Genomic DNA, 27370 nt, shown 5'->3' on the forward strand with positions numbered 1-27370 from the left:
CCTAGTGAAATGGGCTAAGATTTGTAAGTCAATACAGGTTGGGGGGCTAGGTATAAAACGTTTAAGAAGTTTTAATTCTGCTTTGTTGGGCAAATGGTTAGGGAGGTATGGTTTTGAGACAGATGCGTTATGGAGAAGGATTATAGAAAATATGGGAATGTTTGGGGTGGTTGGCGTACGAAAAAGGTGACAAGTGCATATAGTGTTAGCCTCTGGAGTTTTATTAGAAGTGGTTGGTTGAACTTCTCTAAACTCCTACGGTATGATATGGGTGATGGTACTAGAGTGAAGTCTTAGAAGCATGTGTGGTGTAGGGATTGTTCTCTCAAAAAGGCTTTTCCAGAACTTTAATGTCTTAGTAGGGTAAAGGACTCTTCCGTGGCAAAGGTTATGGGTTGGTCTGGAGGGAGTATTAATTGGAATTTTCTCTTTTGTCATCCACCACAGGATTAAGAGGAAGAATCTTTTGATCGATTTATGGATATTGTTTACTCTTCAAAAGTGAGGGGGGTTGGCCTTGATAAGGTTTGTTGGAAGCTAGCAAGGAGTAGAGGTTTTAAGGTTAGAGGTTTTTATCTTTCTTTCTACACTCCTACTCGCTCTTTCCCTTGGAGTTTGGTGTGACAATCAGAGGTTCCTCCAAGGGTGGCTTTCTTTTCATGGTTAGCTTCTTTAGGTAAGATTCTTACAATTGATAACCTTCGCAAAAAGGCGTATTATTGTTCTTGATTGGTGTTACATGTGTAAAAGGTGTGGGGAGTCGGTGGATCATCTTCTTCTTCATTGCCCTATAGCTTTTGAGATGTGGTCCATGGTGTTGTGTTTGTTTGGACTTCAGTGGGTTATGCCTCTTAAGTTAATTGAGTTGTTCGAGTCTTGGCAAGGTAAATTTAGGCGACATCACAACATAGATTTTTGGAGACTTGTGCCACATTGTTTGATGTGGTGTATTTAGAGTGAAATGAATGCTAGAGATTAAGTCCTTTTTCTTACATACTCTCCTTGATTGGAGTATGGCTTTGTCACATTTTTCTTTTTTTTTCCTTCCTATTTTGCTTGATCATTGTAAATTTGGTTCTTGATTTTTGCCCCCATAGTACATCCCCAATGTACTCAGGTTGGCTATTTTTTTATTAATAAAATTTTCATTATCTATCAAAAAAAAAAAAGTTTGGACAAAGAGCCATGAACTACGAAAAAAGTACCTCCCTTTGACAAAAGAATTATCCATCCTAGGTGAAGTCATGTTTTAACAGAATAGACAGAGATTTCTAAAACCAAAACTTACATGTCAATTGATGGTCATCTTTAATATCTTCAGTCACTGGCGCAATGAAGGAATTTGCTAGAGCATCATCAAGTATTAAAGTCCATGGCTCTTCCAAACTCAGGAGCTGCAAAACATGAAAGGGATACCTTAGTCGGAAAACAAGCTCAAAAGTAAAGCTGACACCACCCCTCAAAAGGCAAGCCAACCAAGATTTTTTTCCAGAAGATTACTTCACAGAGTTCCTTAGAAAAATAAATAAAAATAAAAATAAAAAAAGAAAGATACTGAATTATGTTACATTTCAAAAAGCCTATGACCAACTTCAACTTTGGGGCCACCTTGTTTCTTAGCGAAAAATAAATAAATAAATAAATAAATCTTCAACTTTGGGGCCTAACCACTATAAGCGCACAGATGCAAAATTTATCCATGACACTGTACACAGGAAATCTACAGAGGTTGAATTACAACTCAGCTAAGAGGGCATAAGTCCAAAAATTCTAGCAAACTAGAAAAAGAATGGCCACTTAGAGCAGCCATTTAGTTAAATAGAGTGCGGAGTGAACTGTTTCTGCATGTGTAAAGCCAATGGGGAGTCAGCGGATCATCTTTTTCTACATCATCCTATTGCTAAGGACTTATGGAACTTACTACTACGCTTACTCGGCGTCACATGGGTAATGCCTAAACAAGTACTTGCCACATTGGTTTTTGTGAAAGGGGTTGATGGGCAACTTTTTTTTTTTTTTTAAAAAAAAAAAAAAAAAAAAAAAAAAAAACTTCAACTTTTGGGCCTAACCACCATAAGCGCACAGATGCAAAATTTATCCATGAATCCCATATTAGATGAGTTATTATATTGTAAGTTAAACAGGTACCTTGAGCAGAAGTCATAATTTAGCCATTCAGTCTTCTTTTTCTTCTTTTTTGTTGGTGATATATTTTTTTCCCCCTTATCAGTTAAGGTAAGAACTTTATTAAGGAGAAAAAACAGAGCTGACACTGTACACAGGAAGTCTACAGAGGTTGAATTACAACTCAGCTAAGAGGGCATAAGTCCAAAAATTCTAGCAAACTAGAAAAAGAATGGCCACTTAGAGCAGCCATTTAGTTAAATAGAGTGCGGAGTGAACTGTTTCTGCATGTGCAAAGCCAATGGGGAGTCAGCAGATCATCTTTTTCTACATCATCCTATTGCTAAGGACTTATGGAACTTACTACTACGCGTACTCGGCGTCACATGGGTAATGCCTAAACAAGTACTTGCCACATTGGTTTTTGTTGAAAGGGGATGGGCAACTTTATAAGTGGGGTAGTTAGGATAACCACTTCTTCATGCCTCTTGTTGAATTTGAAAAGAGAGGAACAGACAGACATTTGAAGGAAAAGAATTCCCATTGTCACATCTTAAGTTCTACTCTCTAAAGAGACTATATGAGTGGAATATTAATTCCAATTTCTCCACCAATACTTTCATGGACTTCTTGGATGAAATGCTCTCACAAGATGAATCCTCTTTTTATATTTACTACATTCGTCCCAAATTGTTGGTCCTATTTAGAAAATCCAACTTTTTAAGCAAACATTATTTAATGCGTTGTCTATTAGTTAAAAAGGTACAAGTTTCCAAAACTACATTCATTAATTTAAACTCTAGAGAAAGAATGGTATTGACTTTTTAAATAAAGCAATTGGTAAGATAGGAATTTTCTTAACTGATTTTTCAAAGAGGACTACATTTTAAAACATCCTAAAATAGAATAAAGGACCAACAATTTGGAACAGAGGAAGTATTATTTTTTGTATATCTTTTTTTTCTCTTTGTTTTTGTGTTTTTTTTATTTTATTTTATTTTATTCATTGTTAGTCCTTGGTATACAGCTTACTTATCAAAATATATACACACACACACACATTTTAAGCAGCACAATAAATATCTCAGCAAAAAGTTCAAAAGAAAGGGAACAATAAGGAGACAGTGCCAACTGTTAATTTAAAAGCCTGCTGTTCCGGAATACCGCAAGGAATGGACACAAACACCCATCTGAGGCTTCAGGTATCAGCTATTACAATTTTCTCCTAAGCTGGTAACACTTGTTATTGCATCACCTTGAATATGTACGTGGTTATTTATCACAGAATTTCAAAAAACCAAAGTTTACATTATTATTTCCTAAATAAATTTATTTCCATATCATGCTCTTACCTTGTCTAGCCTTGCTTTGAAGTCTTCCCATTTGCTTCTTTTTTGATTATCTAGACTATCGCCAAAGGTAAATCCATGCACTCTCTCTAAACCTGCACATGTAAATCATATGATTTAAAATAAGTGCATCCGCTAAGGATACACACTAGCATAAATAATGCATCAAAAAGAGATAAGAGATATATATATAAATAAATAAATGCATGACCGCATCAAAAGAGGAGCACAGTGGAAATAAAAGAAACAAGGCTGCATGACTGAATGCAGAGGAAAAATTAATCAGATGCAATCAAAAACAGTAATCACTTTCTCCCTGGTGGAATAGGAGGAGCATCTCAAGGATGCAGTGCAGCAATTACTTCCTAGACAATTATCCTCTTTGATAAGGAGAGGAGAAACCCATTCAGGTTTGAAAATATGTGGCTAAAGGCAAATGGCGTTACTGACACCAGTGGAATAGGTATATGACCAAGGCTTACCAAGCTTTGGGATTGTTAAAAAATAAATAAAAAACCTTTGAAGGAGGATTTGAAGAAATGGAGTATGTTTTTAGGGAATGAAGGGGTGGAGAAAAGAGGCGTTTGGGCAAATTAAGATATTAGACTTGGAGGAGGGCGATGGAGGTCCCACTAGTGGGACGATATGTAGAAAGACTTAGCTCGTTTGGAGGGAATTTTTTTGGGAGCAAAAATCAAGGAAAACCAGGCTTAAAGATGGCAACAATAATACAAAGTTTTTCCATAGGTTAGCAAATTTGCATAAATGAGGTGATTTGATTGAGATATTGTATTTACAATGGAGAGTGAGGTGAAGAATGAATTAGTCAATTTTATGAAAACTTTTGTAAGGAATCTGTCAAGTGGAGAGACCTTGGGCTGCTGGTTCAGACTTTTCCAAAATTGGTTTGAAGGATTGCAGGAGATTATAGAGAACTTATAAAAAAGAGGAGGTTGTAGTAGCATTGAGGGACACGAATGGTGATAAGGCTTCAGGTCCAAATGGATTCACTCTGGCTTCCTTTCAAGGTTGCTGGAGATCCTAAAGGCTGACAATATGTGTTTTTTCCTGGAATTTCATAGCTCTTGAGTTTGATCAATTCCACTGTCATCACCCCTGTGCCTAAGAAATCCAAAGCTTCTGATAGTACAAATTTTAAACATATTGGGTTGGTGAGTAGCATTTGTAAGTTATTGACTAAGGTGTTGGCAAACAAATTAAAAGGGCAGTGGAAGGGGAGTTTGGTGTCTAAAAGAGAAAATGCTCCCGCAATAACAGGCAAATTCTGGACTTCAGAATTAAATGTTGATGAGTGTTTGGATAGTAGGATGAGAAGTAGTTGCTCATGGGTGATATGTAAATTAGATAAAAAGAATAAATAAGATCATATTAATTGGGACTACTTTATTTATTCTCGTAGTACATTTGGCCTTGAAAATAAATGGCAAGAGTTTATTTTTGTTGTATTTTCCATGGTGAAATTTCCTATTCTGGTAATTGGTAATCCTGCTGGAAATACTACTAGCAATTACCCTCAGAAGAGATATGATTTATGAAGATACCACAAAAAGGTGCACCTAAAGAACGCCTCAGAATTTAAGACCTCAAGAACATAAAATTTGTAATAGCACCATCCACTTGTACCACAAAAACAAATTATAAGCTAGATAAGAGGTGCGTTAGGTCAAATAACAGGACAATTATCTAGCACAAATCTTTTTCTTTTAAAAAGTATTTATTTTTTATATAATCTAATGAAGGGGAAACAGATGTGATATTAAGCATATGCCCAGGAAAAACAGAGTGACAAAGAAGAGAGAGGTGAAAAGTGATGCTCACTTTCACTAATTTTTGTAATCAAACCCTCAACAGTTGTAACAACTCCCCCTAAAGTGCCACTAGCCAACTCCAAGTCAAGCTCTGGGACCTTCACACCTGCAGTATCTGACTGATACACCCCATTGACTTTTGTTAGACAAGATTGTGTAGCCTTATATACAAAGAGTTCTAAAAGGAAAGGAACAGCCTGTTTTCTCCATCCCAGGTCAAAAAGATGTATAATCAAATATAACCAGAACAAGAAGAAAGGTAAATAACATAATTTGGATTTTTTTTTTTTTGATGACATAGGAGAACTTCACTCAGATTAGTTGCACGCCGCAAAGCATACTATATGACAATCCTCACTATTAATCAAACTCCTACAAGCAACTGGCCCCACTTACCAAAACCAGTTACCAAGTAATATTGGCGTTTTTCACCCCTGACGAGCTAAGCAACTTATCCTCATGCCCAGGTGACAACAAAATTTGAATTTATACTCACATTAAGGATTAACAGCAACTGGATTGAAATGCTATAATATGATAGGCACAGCTTTACAAGTAACTCAGAAACACTACACACACATGATGCTACTTCATCAATTAACACAAGGTATAATTCCTCACACTTTCTAGACTTGTGTAATCTTATAAATTAGTTTCTTTTTTGCAACTAACAAATTATCGATTATCCCAAAAACTTAAACTGTTAGGAAATAGTAAATTTAACCATTTAACCAATGTTATAACACTCCCTGAATAAGCGAGGCCCAAAAAGTAAGATTTTTTTTTTTTTTTTAAATGAAGTGAATTTAATCATTTAACCAACATTCTAACAATCCTCCTCACGCGGGGACCCAAACTCCTATGCTTAATAAGTGAGGCCAATCTATAACATTGTTAAACTTATTTAAATAGGAGGTAGAATGGAGACAACGTTCCAACTCATGACCACCTGCTCAAATACTAATCATTTAGGCATATTCTAATAGCAACATATCATTAAAAAAATATTGGTTTATTGTAGTATTACACTTAATTATACATAAAACATAAATACATATGTGTGTGTATATATATTTATTTATGTATAAACACCATTAGATTATACACTTTCTAGGCTTGTGTAATCTTAAACTTTACTATCTTTTTGTATGCTATCAAAAAATATTAGTTTATTGTTAAAGTTTTAGTTTATTTTTTGAAAAGTAATAATGCTTCATTGAAAAATAGATGAAAGAATACAATGAACCAAACCACACAGTCAATATACCAAGGGACCAACAAAGTCTGAAAACTATGATGCATGGAAAGTACAACTATCAAGCAAGAAGCATTTGTCCACTCGAATAAAGTTTGGGAGAAAAGAAAGCTTCAAGTCCTAAATTGATTTATCACTTCCTTCAAAAGTAGGAGCATTACCCTCCCGCCAAATGCCCCACATGAGGCAATAGTAGAATCTAACTTCAAAAATCTCCCAGGAAGAGGCTTTCCAGCACAGCTTATCCACTCCATCCCGTCTCACTAAGCCAATCAAATCCATAAAAGCAACCTACTCTAACTTCCCAATCAAATCCATAAAAGCAACCTACTCTAACTTCCAGTCTTGTACCGCAAAACCAACATTCCAACGGTAAATATCCCGTAGAAAAGATAAAGCTCAGCTACAAAAGCATCCCTATTACAAGAAATATCGTATAGTTATGGGAAATTATCTTTCAAAGGAAGCCCCCAACACCAAGAATCATGCCAAATTTTAACAGAAGAACCATCCCGCATCTTAAAGTTGACAAAACGATGAAAATTGTCCCACCCCATCCTGAATCTGATATTCTTCCAAAGACAAACCCCATAAGGTCCCTACACACTATTAGAGCAGCCCCACCCACCCACTGCACCACATACAAAGACTCCACTAACCCCTCACCCTCCTCTACCCAACTAGTCCTCTGCCCTTCAATAGCAAGAGCATCACTACCTGGTACACACTCTTCCTCTATACTTGAGCAGACCGACATGCTATCTGGAGAGCGATAGAGTGACAGTGGAAGCACTAACTGCCGCCCATCTCGCAATTGCAACATCCAGTCTTTAGAGTTACCCCAAGACTTATCCAAGTCTCCAACCAACTCCCTAATAGTGGGGCCAGGTAAATGCACTCCCTCAAGATCAGAATTATTAATAATAGTGGGGTAGTTAGGATAAAACTTCTAACACCACCCATACTGATCCAAAAAACTAAGCTAACACAAGATTTCTGACTAATTTGAGGTAGCCGGGCCTCCAGAGAGAGAGAGCATTTTTTACAAAAAATTTGAACTCTGTAGAGTTTTTTAAATGGAAAGGAATTTTCTTAGAGGAGGAAGGTATAAGTTGCTACTCTTTCATTTTAAACTTAAAATAATGAATAACAAAGACAATTTCAATTGTATGAGGGTTCTTCATCAGTTGCAATGTTAAATTATTAATAAGTGGGGTAGTTAGGATAACCACTTCTTCATGCCTCTTGTTGAATTTGAAAAGAGAGGAACAGACAGACATTTAAAGGAAAAGAATTCCCATTGTCACATCTTAAGTTCTACTCTCTAAAGAGACTGAGTGGAATATTAATTCCAATTTCTCCACCAATACTTTCATGGACTTCTTGGACGAAATGCTCTCACAAGATGAATCCTCTTTTTATATTTACTACATTCATCCCAAATTGTTGGTCCTATTTAGAAAATCCAACTTTTTAAGCAAAAATTATTTAATGCGTTGTCTATTAGTTAAAAAGATACAAGTTTCCAAAACTACCTTCATTAATTTAAACTCTAGAAAAAGAATGGTATCGACTCTTTAATAAAGCAATTGGTAAGATAGGAATTTTCTTAACTGATTTTTCAAAGAGGACTACATTTTAAGACATCCTAAAATAGAATAAAGGACCAACAATTTGGAACAGAGGAAGTATTATTTTTTGTATATCTTTTTTTTCTCTTTGTTTTTGTGTTTTTTTAATTTTATTTTATTTTATTCATTGTTAGTCCTTGGAATACAGCTTACTTATCAAGATATACACACACACACACACATTTTAAGCAGCACAATAAATATCTCAGCAAAAGTTCAAAAGAAAGGGAACAATAAGGAGACAGTGCCAACTGTTAATTTAAAAGCCTGCTGTTCAGGAATACCACAAGGAATGGACACAAACACCCATCTGAGGCTTCAGGTATCAGCTATTACAATTTTCTCCTAAGCTGGTAAGTGGTAACACTTGTTATTGCATCACCTTGAATATGTACGTGGTTATTTATCACAGAATTTCAAAAAACCAAAGTTTACATTATTATTTCCTAAATAAATTTATTTCCATATCATGCTATTACCTTGTCTAGCCTTGCTTTGAAGTCTTCCCATTTGCTTCTTTTTTGATTATCTAGACTATCACCAAAAGTAAATCCATGCACTCTCTCTAAACCTGCACATGTAAATCATATGATTTAAAATAAGTGCATCCGCTAAGGATACACACTAGCATAAATAATGCATCAAAAAGAGATAAGAGATATATATAAATAAATAAATGCATGACCACATCAAAAGAGGAGTACAATGGAAATAAAAGAAACAAGGCTGCATGACTGAATGCAGAGGAAAAATTAAATCAGATGCAGTCAAAAACAGTAATCACTTTCTCCCTGGTAGAATAGGAGGAGCATCTCAAGGATGCAGTGCAGCAATTACTTCCTAGACAATTATCCTCTTTGATAAGGAGAGGAGAAACCCATTCAGGTTTGAAAATATGTGGCTAAAGGCAAATGGCGTTACTGACACCAGTGGAATAGTTATATGACCAAGGCTTACCAAGCTTTGGGATTGTTAAAATAAAAATAAAAATAAATAAAAAAACCTTTGAAGGAGGATTTGAAGAAATGGAGTATGTTTTTAGGGAATGAAGGGGTGGAGAAAAGAGGCGTTTGGGCAAATTAAGATATTAGACTTGGAGGAGGGCAATGGAGGTCCCACTAATGGGAGGATATGTAGAAAGACTTAGCTCGTTTGGAGGGAATTTTTTTGGGAGCAAAAATCAAGGAAAACCAGGCTTAAAGATGGCAAAAATAATACAAAGTTTTTCCATAGGTTAGCAAATTTGCATAAATGAGGTAATTTGATTGAGATATTGTATTTACAATGGAGAGTGAGGTGAAGAATGAATTAGTCAATTTTATGAAAACTTTTGTAAGGAATCTGTCAAGTGAAGAGACCTTGGGCTGCTGGTTCAGACTTTTCCAAAATTGGTTTGAAGGATTGCAGGAGATTATAGAGAACTTATAAAAAAGAGGAGGCTGTAGTAGCATTGAGGGACACGAATGGTGATAAGGCTTCAGGTCCAAATGGATTCACTCTGGCTTCCTTTCAAGGTTGCTGGAGATCCTAAAGGCTGACAATATGTGTTTTTTCCTGGAATTTCATAGCTCTTGAGTTTGATCAATTCCACTTTCATCACCCCTGTGCCTAAGAAATGCAGAGCTTCTGATAGTACAAATTTTAAACATATTGGGTTGGTGAGTAGCATTTGTAAGTTATTGACTAAGGTGTTGGCAAACAAATTAAAAGGGCAGTGGAAGGGGAGTTTGGTGTCTAAAAGAGAAAATGCTCCCGCAATAACAGGCAAATTTTAGACTTCAGAATTAAATGTTGATGAATGTTTGGATAGTAGGATGAGAAGTAGTTGCTCATGGGTGATATGTAAATTAGATAAAAAGAATAAATAAGATCATATTAATTGGGACTACTTTATTTATTCTCGTAGTACATTTGGCCTTGAAAATAAATGGCAAGAGTTTATTTTTGTTGTATTTTCCATGGTGAAATTTCCTATTCTGGTAATTGGTAACCCTGCTCGAAATACTACTAGCAATTACCCTCAGAAGAGATATGATTTATGAAGATACCACAAAAAGGTGCACCTAAAGAACACCTCAGAATTTATGACCTCGAGAACATAAAATTTGTAATAGCAATATCCACTTGTACCACAAAAACAAATTATAAGCTAGAAAAGAGGTGCGTTAGGTCAAATAACAGGACAATTATCTAGCACAAATCTTTTTCTTTTAAAAAATATTTATTTTTTATATAATCTAATGAAGGGGAAACAGATGAGATATTAAGCATATGCCCAGGAAAAACAGAGTGACAAAGAAGAGGGGTGAAAAGTGATGCTCACTTTCACTAATTTTTGTAATCAAACCCTCAACAGTTGTAACAACTCCCCCTAAGGTGCCACTAGCCAACTCCAAGTCAAGCTCTGGGACCTTCACACCTGCAGTATCTGACTGGTACACCCCATTGACTTTTGTTAGACAAGATTGTGTAGCCTTATATACAAAGAGTTCTAAAAGGAAAGGAACAGCCTGTTTTCTCCATCCCAGGTCAAAAAGATGTATAATCAAATATAACCAGAACAAGAAGAAAGGTAAATAACATAATTTGGATTTTTTTTTTTTTGATGACATAGGAGAACTTCACTCAGATTAGTTGCACGCCGCAAAGCATACTATATGACAATCCTCACTATTAATCAAACTCCTACAAGCAACTGGCCCCACTTACCAAAACCAGTTACCAAGTAATATTGGCGTTTTTCACCCCTGACGAGCTAAGCAACTTATCCTCATGCCCAGGTGACAACAAAATTTGAATTTATACTCACATTAAGGATTAACAGCAACTGGATTGAAATGCTATAATATGATAGGCACAGCTTTACAAGTAACTCAGAAACACTACACACACATGATGCTACTTCATCAATTAACACAAGGTATAATTCCTCACACTTTCTAGACTTGTGTAATCTTATAAATTAGTTTCTTTTTTACAACTAACAAATTATCGATTGTCCCAAAAACTTAAACCGTTAGGAAATAGTAAATTTAACCATTTAACCAATGTTATAACACTCCCTGAATATGCGAGGCCCAAAAAGTAAGATTTTTTTTTTTTTTAAATGAGGTGAATTTAATCATTTAATCAACATTCTAACAATCCTCCTCACGTGGGGACCCAAACTCCTATGCTTAATAAGTGGGGCCAACATATAACATTGTTAAACTTATTTAAATAGGAGGTAGAATGAAGACAGCGTTCCAACTCATGACCACCTGCTCAAATACATTATAGATTGTCCCAAAAGCTTAGTTTGTTGAAAATGGTGAATTTAATCATTTAGGCATATTCTAATAGCAACATATCATTAAAAAAATATTGGTTTATTGCAGTATTACACTTAATTATACATAAAACATAAATACATATGTGTGTGTATATATTTATTTATGTATAAACACCATTAGATTATACACTTTCTAGGCTTGTGTAATCTTAAACTTTACTATCTTTTTGTATGCTATCAAATAATATTAGTTTATTGTCAAAGTTTTAGTTTATTTTTTGAAAAGTAATAATGCTTCATTGAAAAATAGATGAAAGAATACAATGAACCAAACCACACAGTCAATGTACCGAGGGACCAACAAAGTCTGAAAACTATGATGCATGGAAAATACAACTATCAAGCAAGAAGCATTTGTCCACTCGAATAAAGTTTGGGAGAAAAGAAAGCTTCAAGTCCTAAATTGATTTATCACTTCCTTCAAAAGTAGGAGCATTACCCTCCCACCAAATGCCCCATGTGAGGCAATAGTAGAATCTAACTTCAAAAATCTCACAGGAAGAGGCTTTCCAGCACAGCTTATCCACTCCATCCCGTCTCACTAAGCCAATCAAATCCATAAAAGCAACCTACTCTAACTCCCAGTCTTGTACTGCAAAACCAACATTCCAATGGTAAATATCCCGTAGGAAAGATAAAGCTCAGCTAAAAAAGCATCCCTATTACAAGAAATATCGTATAGTTATGGGAAATTATCTTTCAGAGGAAGCCCACAACACCAAGAATCATGCCAAATTTTAACAGAAGAACCATCCCGCATCTTAAAGTTGACAAAAAGATGAAAATTGTCCCACCCCATCCTGAATCTAATATTCTTCCAAAGACAAACCCCATAAGGTCCCTACACACTATCAGAGCACCAACACCCCCCAAAAAAAAAAAAAAAAAAAAATGTCCCTACACACTATCAGAGCACCAACACCCCCAAAAAAAAAAAAAAAAAAAAAACTGCCAAATCTGGCATCCACTACCCTTCTCCACAATGCATCCCTCTCCATTGTGAAATGCCACAACCATTTTCCCAACAAAACCTAAGTAAATAGAACCAAATCTCAAAGGCACAACCCCCCATATTGAATTGATTCACAAACCCTTCAACTAACTAGGTGATACTTAAACTCATCTCCCATCCCACCCTACATAAAATCCCTCTATAATTTTTCAATACTTCGAGCAACATTCATTGGGATTAGAAACAAGGATAGGACACAGGTAGGTAGACTAGATAAAGTGCTCGTATCAATGTAATTAAAACCCCCTTAGAAAGAAACATTCTCTTTCAACAGGCCACACATCTCTCCATTTTCTCTAACACTCCATTCCACACAACTTTCAATTTGAAAGTGGAGCCTAAGGGGAGACCCAGATATGAAATGGGTAGCTGAGCTACCTTGCATCTCAAAATACCAAAGATTCAACATCTGGCACAACACCAACCGGGACCAATTCAGATTTTTCCAAATTTAACTTCAAACCAGATATAACCTAAGACCACACATAGACTACTTTTCAAGTGTCAAACTTGCTATGGATTTACCCAACAAAAAATCAAAGTATCATCCACAAAGAGAAGACGTGAAATTACTGACTGACTAGCAGAAGAGTCACCAATTGAAAACCCTTATATGTAATTTCCTCTCCCCACTTTCACTAACATCTTGCTAAGCACCTCCATAACAATGATGAACAAATGAGGGGATAAAGGATCTCCGTCTCAGCCCCTGCGGAAGAAAACACTTAGGCTGTCATTCACAAGCACAGAAAAATGAACTGTAGATATACATGAAAAAATTAACTGCCTCCATCTAGGACCAAAACCACATCACTAGAGCATGTATATAACAAGATTCCAATGCACATGATCGTATGCTTTCTCCAGAATTAACTTGCACAACACCCGTGGTATGCCAGACCTTAGAAGGCTATTTAAATGAATTCATTGGCAATCAACATTGAGTCCAGAATCTGTCTCCCTCTTACAAAAGTATTTTCGGACTCTGATACCACCTTATCAAGCACCATTTTAAGCTGATTACTTCTGCCATGATATTATAAATCCCAATAATTAGAGATCTCCACTGCCCGGGGATTTTTTGGAATTAAGAGCAATAAAAGTAGCATTGAAACTTTTCTCAAATGTTCCATGTGCATGGAAATAGGGGGAAACCTTCATAACATCCGCCTTTAAAATGCCCAACAATTTTGGAAGAATGCCATCGTCAACCCATCTGGTCTCAAAACTTTATCCCCATTCATATTGCAAACTGTCTCATAAACCTCATCCTCTGTAAAACATCTTTTCAACCAGCCAGAAGCCTCATCCTCTAGGGCTGAAAAATCTAACCCGTCCAAAAGCTTCGCTTCAAGCTCAACCTTTATAAAATTCCATATCTTCGCATTAATGATTACCTGGTTGGTAACCTCCTCTCCATCCACCACTAGCCTCCCAATAGTGTGATTGCAATGGAATGAGTTCGCAAGCCTGTGGAAGAACTTCGTATTCTTATCCCCTTCCTTCAACCACAGCATCCGAGATTTTTGTCTCCAATTAATTTCTTCCATCAACATAATTTTCTCAGGATACGCTTTGGCCTATTTACATTGCAGATTTCATCATCTAGCAATGATCTAGGCTCCTCAATCTCATTCATAGATTTAATGCAACCTCGCAGAGTATTTTTTTGTCGAGAAACATTGCCAAACTCTTATTTCTTTTATTTTTTATTTTTATATAGGTAAACCCTGTTTCATTCCACTTTTTCAATATGTTCGAAGTTCTATTCTTAACCATGCTAGCTTAAAGCCTACAAAACATCTCCCTACATATTAATTTTAATACAATACTTGAGTCAGTCAAAAATGCCTCTTTCCTTTATGGTTAGAAAAAATTACCATTATGGAAAAACATGTGCATACACACAATGACTTGGCATGTCCGCACAAAAAGTGCACACATGCACAAGGGAATTGAATTTCTGGGAAGTTCAACCCATGCAGGTGAAGAGCATGTGAAAAAAAAAATGAAAATACAACAGGAGGAAAAGTATGATGAACCAAAAATCCAACACAACAAGCTTATCTTTCCTCTCAAAAAAACCCAAAAAAACAAAAAAAAAAAAACAAAAACAAAAAAACAAAAACAAAAACAAAAACAAAAACAAAAAAACAAAAACAAAAACAAAAACCCTAAGCTTATCCCAGTTACATGGGTTCACTACATTAGTCTTTTTTAGCCAATCAAATAATACTAATAATTGACTATGTTCTCCCTGTCATTGTTCAAGCTGCCTTTAGACAACCCCACAAATTAAAAGATAAAAAAGAGACATTTAAAACAAATGGGCCCAACATATTTTTTTTTTGTTTAAAAAAATTGAAATTAAAATTAAAAGGATGGTAAAAATAAATAATAGAATGATTGTCAAGCCATCATTTTCCTATAAAAGAGGGTAAATCTGTCCACCAAAAGCTTGAATGGGTTTTGACACCAATTTTGTTGTAGGGTTTTTAGCAATTCAGCACTAAATTATTCTTGATGATATCTTGAAAATTTCTTAAATAGAATTAATGTTTAAGGGTTTTAGATAATTAAATTGGTCTTGGATATGTTTGATGATAAACACTAAGCAATCACGCCTAGGTTTTCCTACGCAATCACACATAAGAGAAAGTATTCACACCCTCAAAGAGAATAAGCTGCTGCAATTTTAGTGAAATCAATCTCATCATAAATGTAATAGACCAAGGGGAATTCCCATAGGAACAAGTCTCTCAGATTTTGCACGATGTAGATAAAAAATTAATGATAGGAATATTAACATTCCTTTCACAAAATAATCCCAATGTTTAGTTGGCCTTAGTTTCAATATTTAAATGTCTAAAACTCCTTATATCCCCACAATCAGTGTAATTAATGTAACCCTTCATGGCAAGTCTCACTTTCCTTTCAACAATTTTTTCATTCAAGTTATTAATTCATCATTACTCATTACAAATAGAATACTATGGTAAAATACAAATACTGAATTCTCAATAAAATAAATCAGTATAGGTGTGAACCAAAGCAATCTAAAAAATCCTAGGTTTTCCTACGCAATCACACATAAGAGAAAGTATTCACACCCTCAAAGAGAATAAGCTGCTGCAATTTTAGTGAAATCAATCTCATCATAAATGTAATAGACCAAGGGGAATTCCCATAGGAACAAGTCTCCCAGATTTTGCACGATGTAGATAAAAAATTAATGATAGGAATATTAACATTCCTTTCACAAAATAATCCCAATGTTTAGTTGGCCTTAGTTTCAATATTTAAATGTCTAAAACTCCTTATATCCCCACAATCAGTGTAATTAATGTAACCCTTCATGGCAAGTCTCACTTTCCTTTCAACAATTTTTTTCATTCAAGTTATTAATTCATCATTACTCATTACAAATAGAATACTATGGTAAAATACAAATACTGAATTCTCAATAAAATAAATCAGTATAGGTGTGAACCAAAGCAATCTAAAAAAACTCAGTGGTATAAAAGCATATTCTTTATGTTGCATGTAGAACAGTACAAAATTCAGATTAAGATCACAACAAACCTTTATTACATCACGACTAAGATCTTTATTGTTCCTCACAGTGAGAGAAATGCTCTTCCCTTTTTCAGGAACTCGCCCACCAGGCTTTAACTGCACAGCAAAGCATGATAATCATCAAAAGAAGGAAATAGAAAATAAAGTGTTAAAAAATTACTACAAACCTCAGAATTGCGGTAACCACAAGCATCACAAGTGGATGCCATGACGATTACTTCTTGGAAGTAGGGAATTTCTATTTATGGTTTAAGTTCAACAAGGTAAATTCTAATTCTGATCCAAATGATAGATAATTAAAGATAAATAAATAAATAAACAGAATTTAATTTGAAAAAATACTTAAGTACTCAACCAAATTATCCCAAGTTTTGGTCCCAACTTTCAGCATCATGCTAGTATTTGACAACCCTGACAGTCCTAATAGCAATCTTCAGGTTACAAACAAAACACTGTGTAGTAGCTAACTTTTCTCTCAAGAACTAACTTCATCCCATAGTTCATAACTAAAAATAGATTTTCTTTTTAATTAAATACATAACACATACAAACACGAAATTATCAAATTATTATTTCATAGTAAACTGCAAAATACGGAGATTTTGCCAATGAGACAATAACTATTTATAAAAATTTCAAGATGCTCAGCTAGTCCATCCACCTGGCCCTTCAATATGTTTCTTCATTTCAAAAAGTTCTTGCTTGGAGCAATTTCAATTAAAGAATTACATCTAACATCCTTAACTCTCCCCATCCTCGTACCATTTGGTCCTTTAACATATTCCTCTCCCAAAAAAAATGTCTACGTGCATCTCAGTAGTCCCCATTGATCTAAGCTTAAGATGGCTTTGAAATCTAGACCTCCCCTAAAACGTTAACATACATACTTCCTTTTATTGCCTTTCTGCATGGAGTTTAAAATGCTACTATTCTTTAACAAGTTTACACTCTTAAACCTAGAGGGCTATAGGGTCTCTGTGTGTGTGTGTGTGTGAGAGAGAGAGAGAGAGAGAGAAGGATATAATGCACTAAATCAAGCACAATTAATGTGACAAAGTAACTGGGAACAGAAATGACTAGAAATATCACTGTATACAAATACTGTACAAATCTTTGGCCCCAATGCTAGAGGACAAACATCAGGAAACTATGCATTGTCAAATGAAATAAGGATACTAGTAACAAACATTCGAGTCTCACACGCGATGCCACAAGTTCCACAGGTTGATGGGAAAGTCATCACCTGTCAAACGCAAGTAGGCGTAAAGTGATGTAATTAACTTCTGTAAAAATTAAGTTACATGGGATAAGATGCCAGAATTTAAATCGACTGAACATTGTGTAACTGCCTTACCTCTTCAGGTGCAGTGTATCGAAATACAGTATCCACAATCTCAGCAGTATTACTCTGAGCAATAGCCCGATGAGCAGCTGTTGCTCCAACAGATCCATGTGGCTCTCTTCTTACTTCATCAGAAGCACCACTTATTTGCTCCATTGATGTTCCCTCACGATGATCTCCCGACTGTGAAGGGTCAACAGAATATCCCAATGTTGCTTGTTGCTCTGGAGTTCGCTCATAGAATTTGATACTCAAAGATGGGTCTGGGGATGGAGCATACCTATTCACAGATTATTATAAGATTAAACTAAAACATGAGTAGCTGAGGATTCAATGTAACCCAATTTGTGATCATCTATGCATTAAATGGTCAAAATGACAAAATTTTGCTTTACTTATTGAGCCATCTGAATAACAACTCAAACTACAAAGTTTTGTACTGTCACTATAAAGAAGATGAATTTAAAAGACCCATTACAGAAAATTAAATAACTCATAGACCCATACAGAAATAAGATAATATTCTACATATATTTTACTAAAAATATTAAATTATCCCAAACACACAAAAGAGTCAAGTCTGAATTAAAGAGTTTTGAGTTTGACTATACCCATTCACAAAAAGTGGCTATGATCAAGAAAAATGAAAATGAATTATGTAAGAAGACAAAGAAGAAAAGCATAGCTAGACAACCGATTAAAGCTCGATGGGTTGCACTGTGGAAGTGGAAGATCAAAGCTTGAGCTTGAAAAATGAAGTGAGATCCTTTGATAGGTTAAATATGATCTATTCTAGGGCTTTTTTTGTTTTAAAAATGTCTAAAACAACCTAAATAATTAAAGCACAATCAAAACAGTCCAAAATTTAGTTAGCCCAAAGCAAAAATAAAGCCCACAAAGGCTTAAATGGTAGGATCTGTGTGACCTTACCAATCCCACTATCCTACTGTGATCCCCTCCAATCTTGCTCCTCAACCAATCACCATGCAATATGGATCATTTGAACAGAGTGCAATCGTAGAATCATACTAATGTACAATCTGAATCGCAATTATTATAACCTTGGTCCCAGCTACATGTTAATTATATTCTCCCATCCATGAGAAACCACAAGGGGGGGTCATTTTTTTTTTTTTTTGACAATTCAAACATTGCAACAAGTGGGGGTTTGAGGATTTGAACCCTATTTCTCCTTATAATGGAGACTAGGCAATGCCACTAAGCTACAACACTCTTGGCAGGGGTCATTTATGCAACCATAATAGCATTCAGTTTAATCCAACCATCAAGAATAACACGCAAAACAACTCTTTGTTTATTGAAAAGAGAATGCAAAAAAGGCGTGAAGTAGCCTAAAGAATTACAAAAAATACAAAAGATTATGTACAAAGAGATAGAGACTCAATAAAAATTAGAATGGAATCTCAATTGGTGAGTCCACTAAAAGGAACAATCAAACAAAGTACCACCAAAATAAGCTATAAAAAGAAATAAAATAAAATAACACACAAAACCATAAAAAGAACAACAGTTCAGAAACATAAAGTTCCCCTATCATGTAATAATAACTAAAGCTTCCCTATCATACAAAGTCCTCTCTTACAGGTTCTCGATGAAGCTGTTTCCAGCAGGATCGTCCAGGATAAAGGTAAAAGATGAATCTCCTGTTGCACAAGCTTTCAGTTTCAACAAAAACTGGTCTAGGGCTTCGGCAGTCTGAGGATCCACTTTCTGGAAAACCCAGAAGATAGCATTAAGATATTGAAGAAGATATTACATGATATTGAATATTGTGAATCTCCTAATTAATATCCACCTTGCGCTCTTCTTGAAGGGCCTGCAACTCATCTGCAGCTCGTACCAATATGCCCTCCACCTAGAATAATGAAATCAGACATAAGATGTTCGAAAAGGAGTGAAGGAAAGAAATCCCTAAAAGATATAAAGTGCATGATTAAAACTTATAGAACAGGATACAATGTGATCAAACTGTTCCAATACTGACGTAAAAATGCACCAGAAACCTTAACAAATATACACAAAATTTATCCAGCCTCTGGCATAAAAAATTTTGCCTCAAAGCAAATGCAATAGCCCATCTTCAAGCAAAAAGAGTTGGTGCAGGCTAGTCGAAACCATTCAATATGACTAGTATTTTTTCTTTTGATTTTTTGGTAAGTTGCACACAGACACACACACCTGATTGTCTTGAACCCATGACCATACCCCTCCGCCTGCTTTTACAATGGGAGGAAGTGTCATTTAAGCTAGGGTGAAGTTTCCCACATTGCAGTTGTATGCTTATATAAAAGTGATAAAAATCATAAAAAACACAAAAGGGGATCAACACTAGTACACAGTAAGTATACAAATGAAAGCCCAAGAAAAAGAAAAAGAACAATCAAGAAATAAAAATAGGATAATAACTAACAGAAGTTCAATTTACCCATGAACTCTAGGAAGTTCATAGTAGAAAAAATATGAAAAGTTGAAGTCCAATCATATATTCTTCAAAATTAAGAACTTCAGCTTCACCAAACTCAGCTCTTTCCCCTCAAAGCAATGAGCATTTCTCTCTCTCCAAAGACACCACATTAAATACAAAGGAATGGCTTTCCAAATCTCTCCATTACTGCTCTTCCAAAACTTCCCTTCCAACACAGAATAAGGCATGACCACAGCTCCCAGGCCACCTTAGTGTAGAATGTAGAAAAGATTGAACCACTCTCACCTTGGTTCTTGCGCATAAAGTATCACATAATGGTCAACACCAAGGTAATTGTATGACCGTATTGGCAACAAATTTGTAATTTTAACAATTAAAGATATCTTTCCCTAAGGGAATTGGTGCAAGTCTTGGCCAAGGTTGTCAAAGGCAAAAGGCAAAAGGCAAGTATCGCCCGAGGTGTGAGGCAACAAAAAGGTGCTAGCCCGAGTAAAGCAAAGTGCCAAATTCTTAATATATTAATTGTACATATAGAATATAAATCATATGTACCTAGTGCATTAAAATATTATAATGAAAGTATTTTTCACTAGGAAGCACAGGTGCGGATTCGGGTTCGGGTGCGGGTGCGGTGTGGCAACTTAGCAATTTTTGAAAAAATAGGGTGCGGGTGCGGCAGAATACATTTATTAATAAATTATTAAATACATATATATATTTTTTCTATACATTGCTAAGCATATTTTTTCATATAATGGTAAACATATACCAATTTAAGAGCAATAGTAGATGTAGTGAGTCTAAGGGAAAGCTGTGAATTAGAGAAAGAGAGGGGAGACGGAGAGAACAAGAGAGTCAAAGGGAGTTTGAGATGAGTTTAGGGTTTTTTCTTTAAACTAGCAAAAAAATTTACCTTTTTTTTTTTTTTAACACTTATTTGGGCCCATATCGGTCTTGATTCTGGGCCCGTTTCAGACCGTATTGGCCAGAATCGGAAAACAAACATCACAGACACCACCGTGCCAACAGCCACATGGCGCGTCTGTGCGTCTGTGCTTTCCAAACTTTTCAATGTGTTGCATGAAAAAATTAGGTCTATCAAATTATTTCAAAATAGGATTAACATGGTTTAGGCTCTATTAGTTATTCTAACAACAGGTTTTGCAACATGCTTCTATATAACAATAAGTTTTACAACAAATTTTTGTAAAGTAATTTAACAAACAATAGGTTCTATAACATGCCTTTTTGTAAAGTAATTTCTGTTTCTTTGATTATGCCCAAAAGTTAGATTTTTTCTTCCATGTTCAGTTCTATGACTTAAAAAATGCATCAATATGATTCTAGGGGGAAGCCAGGAGGGTTAATAATAACAATTCCAAATAACTAAGATTATTGAATTACCAATTCTTATTAGGTACCACCACATTTCTATGTCTACAGCCCATTGTTAACACATCCTTAGCACAGGTTCCAATTCAATGGCCAGCTGCTTTAATGACAGCATTGCAAGCCTGAGCACTCACTTCTACAACTCTAGACAATGTCCAAGTATCTAATGAGTAATGACTGCAGCTATCTCTCTCCCCAAAAAGCCTCGATGCCCAGCTGCATTTACTGACAGCAACTGACAGCATTCAAACCCCATTTAATGCAGTCATCCCTCCTCCCCACTTTTATTCTCTCTTTCAAATTTGACAATTTGACAACCATTGGCAAGGGGAATAGTTCATGATATTGATGTGTTATTGCAGAGAACATGAAGACAGACACATTCATAATTTCACCCACCACTTTGCAGATGCTGCAACATTTCACTCATCTTTCTTTCTTTTTTAGGATCTTTAGTCTTTTCCTGTTTCTTTTTCCTCCTAAACCACTATCACTAATCCCTAGGATTGATCTCAATAAATTCAAGTCAGATTCTCATGGTGGAAAATGCATAGCTGACTTTTTTTTCGAATTTGATGAGGGGTGAGTAAAAGTATGGGGGGGAGTTCGTAGTTTCTTCATTGAGTCCAAATTCTTTAAATTAGTTTTAGAGGAAGGGGGCCGTTACTTCTTGCTACGGATCTTTGAGAGGGGCAGATTCTTTATGAGATCAGTTTTCATGGGCAAGAATGCAGCACTATGGCTGATGAATAATATTGAAGACTTTGTTGTTGGGGAGAGCTCCAAGCAGTTTTTTATTTTCAGAGAAGGTGACACTGCTTTTACTCTCCAAAGGAGCATCAACTCTTCTAGTCAGTTCTTGCTATTGACTGAACTCAAAGTTGGTGGATGTAAGAGGTCAATTATTATCCCTGAAGGCAAAGAGAAATTTGGTTGGAGGGCCTTTGGCCTTGAACTAAGAAAGCTGTTGAACCCTTCCCATTATGCAATGGGTGGTTTTGGTCTTCCAAGGTTTTTTCCTCAGGTGCAGAGGTATAACTTGGAAGCTCAAAATTCTAGAACTTTTGCTGAAGTTGTACAAGGCTTCCATGGAAGAACAGAGGATAGAATGCACCTTAAGCAGCTGGATGAGAAGAAGGGGGTGAATCTGAGACTTCAAGGTGCCAAAGTGGGGGTTTTTCCGGTGGGTAAGGTTGATAAGATGGAGGTGGTGGGAGGGGACAGGAGGAAGTAGAGCATTAATGTGGAGGCAGAGGTTGGTGAGCAATATCTAGTAGACAATAGGATACGTTTCCCAAGCTTCAGTTTAAATTCAAAAGATTATGATAAGGGGAAGAAGAGTGATGCTAGGAGATCTTGCTGGTCAGGAAGAGGTCTTATCATGGAGGTTGATGTGATAGGGAGGAGACGGGTTTCCTGGGACAGAAAGAAAGTGGGAGAAATGAAGTCCAGAAGGGAATCACGTGCAGTGGCTTCGGATTGCAATATAGGAGTTACTAAGGCCCTTAAATGGGTTGCAAGGGAAACCAAACAGGCTGGAATTAAACAAGTTCTGGGCCTTGCCACAAGCCCACTGCTGACCGACCCAGGTGTGGGTTCTTTTAACTCCACTTGCTCTGGCCCAAGTCTTTTTGAAGTGGGCGAGAGCTCTCTGTCTGGAGAAGAAAGACCAACCCACGTTCCGATGAAGGAGGCGAGCCCCATGGCCCCAATGCCCCGATCTTGAGCCAGTGGTGCTGGGCCGAGGTTCTCAGCCTCCGACGGTGGCCAACGGCCCATCCTTTGCCGGAACTAGCTCCGATGAGCCCATTTTATCACCGAGTAAGTCTGATTTGGCGTTTTCGCGATCATCGGTGGATCTCTTCTCTTCTCTTCTCTTCCTTTCTGGCTTCTTTTTGAGCTTGTCGAGGGCTGGGTTTGTGGACTTGGGTGTCAACTATGGGGTTGAAGGTGGCTGGGACAGTTGTGCCAACTCCAGGCCGACAGGTGTACTAGAACATGATCAATCCAGTTTAGCGGTGATACCCATGAAGGCAGTGGGTGATGCCCCTAGGGAGAGAGTTTTAGTGGTGGAAGAGTTGAATAATTCAGATAGGGGTTCGGGTGTGTTACACACGAAGGCAGTGGGTGATGCCCCTGGGGAGGGAGTTTTGGTGGTGGAAGAGTTGAACAATTCAGATATGGGTTTGGGTGTGATACCCACGAAGGCAATGGGTGATGCCCCTGGGGAGAGTGCTTTGGTGGTGGAAGAGTTGAATAATTCAGATATGGGTTTGGGTGGAGAGGATAGCTTATCAATCCCTCTGATGTCTATCACTCCCTTTGGGCTGCCTTTGTCAGCTGAGTTGAACTGTGGTAATGAGGCATTGGAGTGTGTGGATACGTTGGATATTTCTAGTTGGGTGAAAAACAGACTTCCTGGTTTTAGTAAGCTGGTTGGGCTTTCTCTGAGTCGACATGAGAAGTTATGTATTGCTTTGTTACAAAAGATTGAGAAGGAGACGGAGGATGTCAAAGTGTTGAACAGGAAAGTTACAGTTCCTAGAAAAGTTGTCATTAAAAAGAATAGAGGGAAGAGAGACCTGAGGAACTTGCAATCTTCGGTTAACCATGATGGCAGGTAGAGTGTTGGTTGCTGAGCCAATACATCAGTTGGGATTTTCATGTCTTTATGAATTTAAAAATTCTTTCTTGGAATGTTAGGGGTTTGAATGATTGTCGGAAACGGTCAGTTGTGAAAAATTTATTGCGTGAGTGGAAGTGTGATGTAATTTGCCTTCAAGAGACTAAGCTTTCTGGCTTGGACAGGCAAATGGTTGGCAGCTTGTGGAGCTGTCCTTATGGGGATTGGGTGGCTTTAGATGCTGTCCAAACGGCTGGTGGGGTTTTGCTGATGTGGGATAGGAGGGTCTTAGAGAGGTTGGACTTTCTGCTGGGTTCCTTTTCTGTGTCAGTTCTGTGGAAAGGGGTGGGGGATGGCTTTACCTGGGCGTGTTCTGGGGTTTATGGCCCAATTGATAATAATGCGAGGGGGCTTATGTGGGACGAGTTGGTTGGTATTCAGCAATACTGGAACGTCCCTTGGTGTTGCATTGGGGATTTTAATATTGTTCGTTTCCCGAGTGAACGGTTGGGTAACTCCCGTCTTACTCCGGCTATGGAACTTTTTTCGGAGTTCATTGAGGACCTTAATTTGATTGATTTGCCTTTGGAGGGAGGGAGTTTTACCTGGTCTAGCGGCTCCGATCAGCCTTCGATGTCTAGGATAGACAGAGTTTTGGTGTCTCACGATTGGGAAGAGCAATACTCAGATGTGATCCAGCGGATTTTACCTCGTCCTGTTTCAGATCATTTCCCAATTCTAGTGGAGGTAGGGGGAATGGCAAGGGGGAAAAGTCCGTTTAGGTTTGAGAATATGTGGTTAAAGACGGACGGGTTCATTGATAGAGTTCACTCTTGGTGGAATCGGCATTCTTTCTCTAGTACTCCTAGCTTTGTGTTTGCCAAAAAATTGAAGGCCTTGAAAGATGATATCATTCAGTGGAACCATTCGGAGTTTGGTCATGTCGAACGCAAAAAGTCTCAATTATTAAAGGCTTTGAAATTGCTTGATGCCAAGGAAGGGGAGTTTGGCCTCTCTGATGCAGAGACGTGAGAGAATTGTGGTGAGATCCGAAGTAGAGAATCTTCTCTCTTTGGAAGAAATCTCATGGAGACAGAAATCAAGAATGTTATGGATTAAGGAAGGAGATAATAATACTAAATTCTTCCATAAGATGGCTAATTCCCGTAGAAGGTTTAACCATCTAAGCATTTTAGAGGTGGATGGGGTGGTTTATGAGGAGGAGTCTGAGGTGGCTGCTCAAGTGGTTCAATTTTATAAAAATTTGTATCAAGAGACAGAGGAGTGAAGGCCTTTGGCGGAAAGTTTGGAGTTTGATCAGATTGTTGGGTCGAAGAGGTGCTGGCTTGAAAGGAGGTTTGAGAAGGAGGAGATTCTTCTAGCTATTAATAAGTTGGCTGGAGATAAAGCCCCAGGTCCAGATGGTTTTTTTATGGCCTTCTTTCACCATTGTTGGAGAGTGGTGGAAAGAGATGTTCTAGCAATTTTTGAGGAGTTTTATCTTCACAATAAGTTTGAGAAATCTCTGAACGCTACTTTCATAGCCTTAATTCCTAAGAAGAATGATGCTTCCAATATTCGAGATTTCAGGCCTATTAGCTTGGTAGGGAGCTTGTACAAGATCTTGTCTAAGGTTTTGGCAAATCGTTTGAAGCTGGTTTTAAATCAACTGATCTCTGAGTCCCAGAATAGTTTTGTGGGAGGTAGACAGATTCTTGACTCAGTTCTTATTGCTAATGAGTGCGTTGATAGTCGAATTAAGAGTAAGACTCCGGGGGTTATTTGTAAGCTAGATATTGAGAAAGCTTATGATCACGTGAATTGGGAGGCTTTGCTAGATCTCTTGAAGAGAATGGGCTTTGGGGAGAAGTGGTGTAGATGGATCCGTACTTGTATTTCAATTGTTCAATTCTCTATTTTGGTTAATGGGACTCCAGCTGACTTTTTTAGGAGCTCGAGGGGTCTGAGACAAGGGAACCCGCTATCTCCTATGTTGTTTCTGGTTATTATGGAGATTTTAAGCAGGATGTTGAAAAGAGTTGAAAGTGCTGGCTTGATCAAGGGTTTTAAGGCTGATGGTAGACGGGGTGAAGGGGAATGTGTCTCTCATCTTCTGTTTGCGGATGACACTATTCTTTTTTGTGATGCGGAAGTGGAGCAGATCCTTCACGTTCGGATGCTTCTCCTTTATTTTCAAGCTATGACAAGTTTGAAGGTTAATGTCCTGAAAAGCAAGATGGTTCCAATAGGAGAGGTTAATAATGTGCATGCCTTGGCAGAGATTCTAAGTTGTAGGATTGGGACTTTGCCTATGACTTATCTAGGTATGCCGTTGGGGGCTTCTCATAAGTCTCCCTCTATTTGGAATTCTATTTTGGAGAAAATTAAGCGGAAGCGAGCTGGGTGGAAGAAGCTGTATTTGTCAAAAGGTGGAAGACTGACGTTACTTAAGAGTTCGCTAGCCAGCCTTCCTACTTATTATTTGTCTCTTTTTACCATCCCATCGCATGTGGCTAATAAGATTGAGAAGATGCAAAAGGACTTCTTGTGGGGGGATTCGAAGGCTCACTTGGTGGGGTGGGATAAGGTGTGTGCTCCTAAGGCGAACGGTGGTCTGGGAGTAAGGAAAATAACTACTTTTAATAAAGCCTTACTAGGAAAATGGTTATGGCGATTTGGGGTGGAGGAGACTCGTCTTTGGAGGAGGGTTGTAGTTTCAAAGTTCGGGGAAGAGTGGGGGGGTTGGTCTTCCAAGCTGGATAAGAGTGCCTATGGGTGTGGTTTATGGAGAAGTATTCGAAAAGGTTGGGAGGTGTTTAGTAAATGCATTCAGTTTGAGGTAGGGGTGGGGGATAAAGTGAAGTTTTGGACAGATAGGTGGTGTGGGGACTTACCACTCCATCTATCCTTCCCAATAGTGTATGGGATTGCTTCTAATAGAGAGGCATCGATGGCCTTGTCTCTCGAAAGGTTGGAGATGGAGGCTCGGAGAAGCTGGAATGTTCATTTATTAAGGGATCCAAATGATTGGGAGATGGGTGAGGTGGATGAATTCATTCGTATCTTGGGTTCAAATTTACCTCGATCTGAGCTCGGAGACCGTATGAGGTGGAAGTTGACGAAGAATGGGGATTTTGACATCCGCTCTTTCTACAATAAGCTTCGTTGTCCTTTGCCTATTATCTTTCCTTGGAAAGGTATTTGGAAGGTTAAGGCTCCTCCACACGTCTCTTTCTTTGTTTGGACTGCAACTTGGGAGAAGATTCTTACAGGGGACATTCTGAGGCGTAGAGGAGTTGCTTTTGTTAACCGGTGCATTATGTGCCGTTGTAACGGGGAGACGGTGAACCATTTGCTACTCCATTGTGAAAAAGCTTTTCAGCTGTAGAGCTTAGTTTTTAGATCTTTTGGGATCTCTTGGGTTCTGGCAAGATCGGTTGCAGAGACGCTTTTTGGTTGG

General features: G+C 37.3%; 1 protein-coding gene across 3 annotated transcripts in view; it reads right to left on the reverse strand.

Moving 5' to 3' along the window:
* LOC112005553 (uncharacterized) overlaps positions 1 to 27370 on the reverse strand; it is a 34529-nt gene that overhangs the window by 1694 nt on the left and 5465 nt on the right. Inside the window, exons 7-15 of one of the 3 annotated variants that reach the window (XM_065776517.1) lie at positions 19266 to 19325; positions 19053 to 19180; positions 17462 to 17729; positions 17284 to 17350; positions 16275 to 16345; positions 16114 to 16203; positions 5313 to 5421; positions 3477 to 3568; positions 1289 to 1394 (exon numbers count right to left, since the gene is read on the reverse strand). In XM_065776517.1, the coding sequence (XP_065632589.1) occupies positions 1289 to 1394; positions 3477 to 3568; positions 5313 to 5421; positions 16114 to 16203; positions 16275 to 16345; positions 17284 to 17350; positions 17462 to 17729; positions 19053 to 19180; positions 19266 to 19325 (991 nt within the window). Of the gene's footprint in view, positions 1 to 1288; positions 1395 to 3476; positions 3569 to 5312; positions 5422 to 8667; positions 8760 to 10511; positions 10621 to 16113; positions 16204 to 16274; positions 16346 to 17283; positions 17351 to 17461; positions 17730 to 19052; positions 19181 to 19265; positions 19326 to 27370 lie in introns of those variants that run through there. The other 2 variants (XM_065776522.1, XM_065776521.1) reach the window with 2 other exon arrangements.

Source organism: Quercus suber, unplaced genomic scaffold, assembly GCF_002906115.3.
Source record: "Quercus suber isolate HL8 unplaced genomic scaffold, Cork oak 2.0 scaffold_9, whole genome shotgun sequence".
NCBI classification, from domain to species: Eukaryota; Viridiplantae; Streptophyta; class Magnoliopsida; order Fagales; family Fagaceae; genus Quercus; species Quercus suber.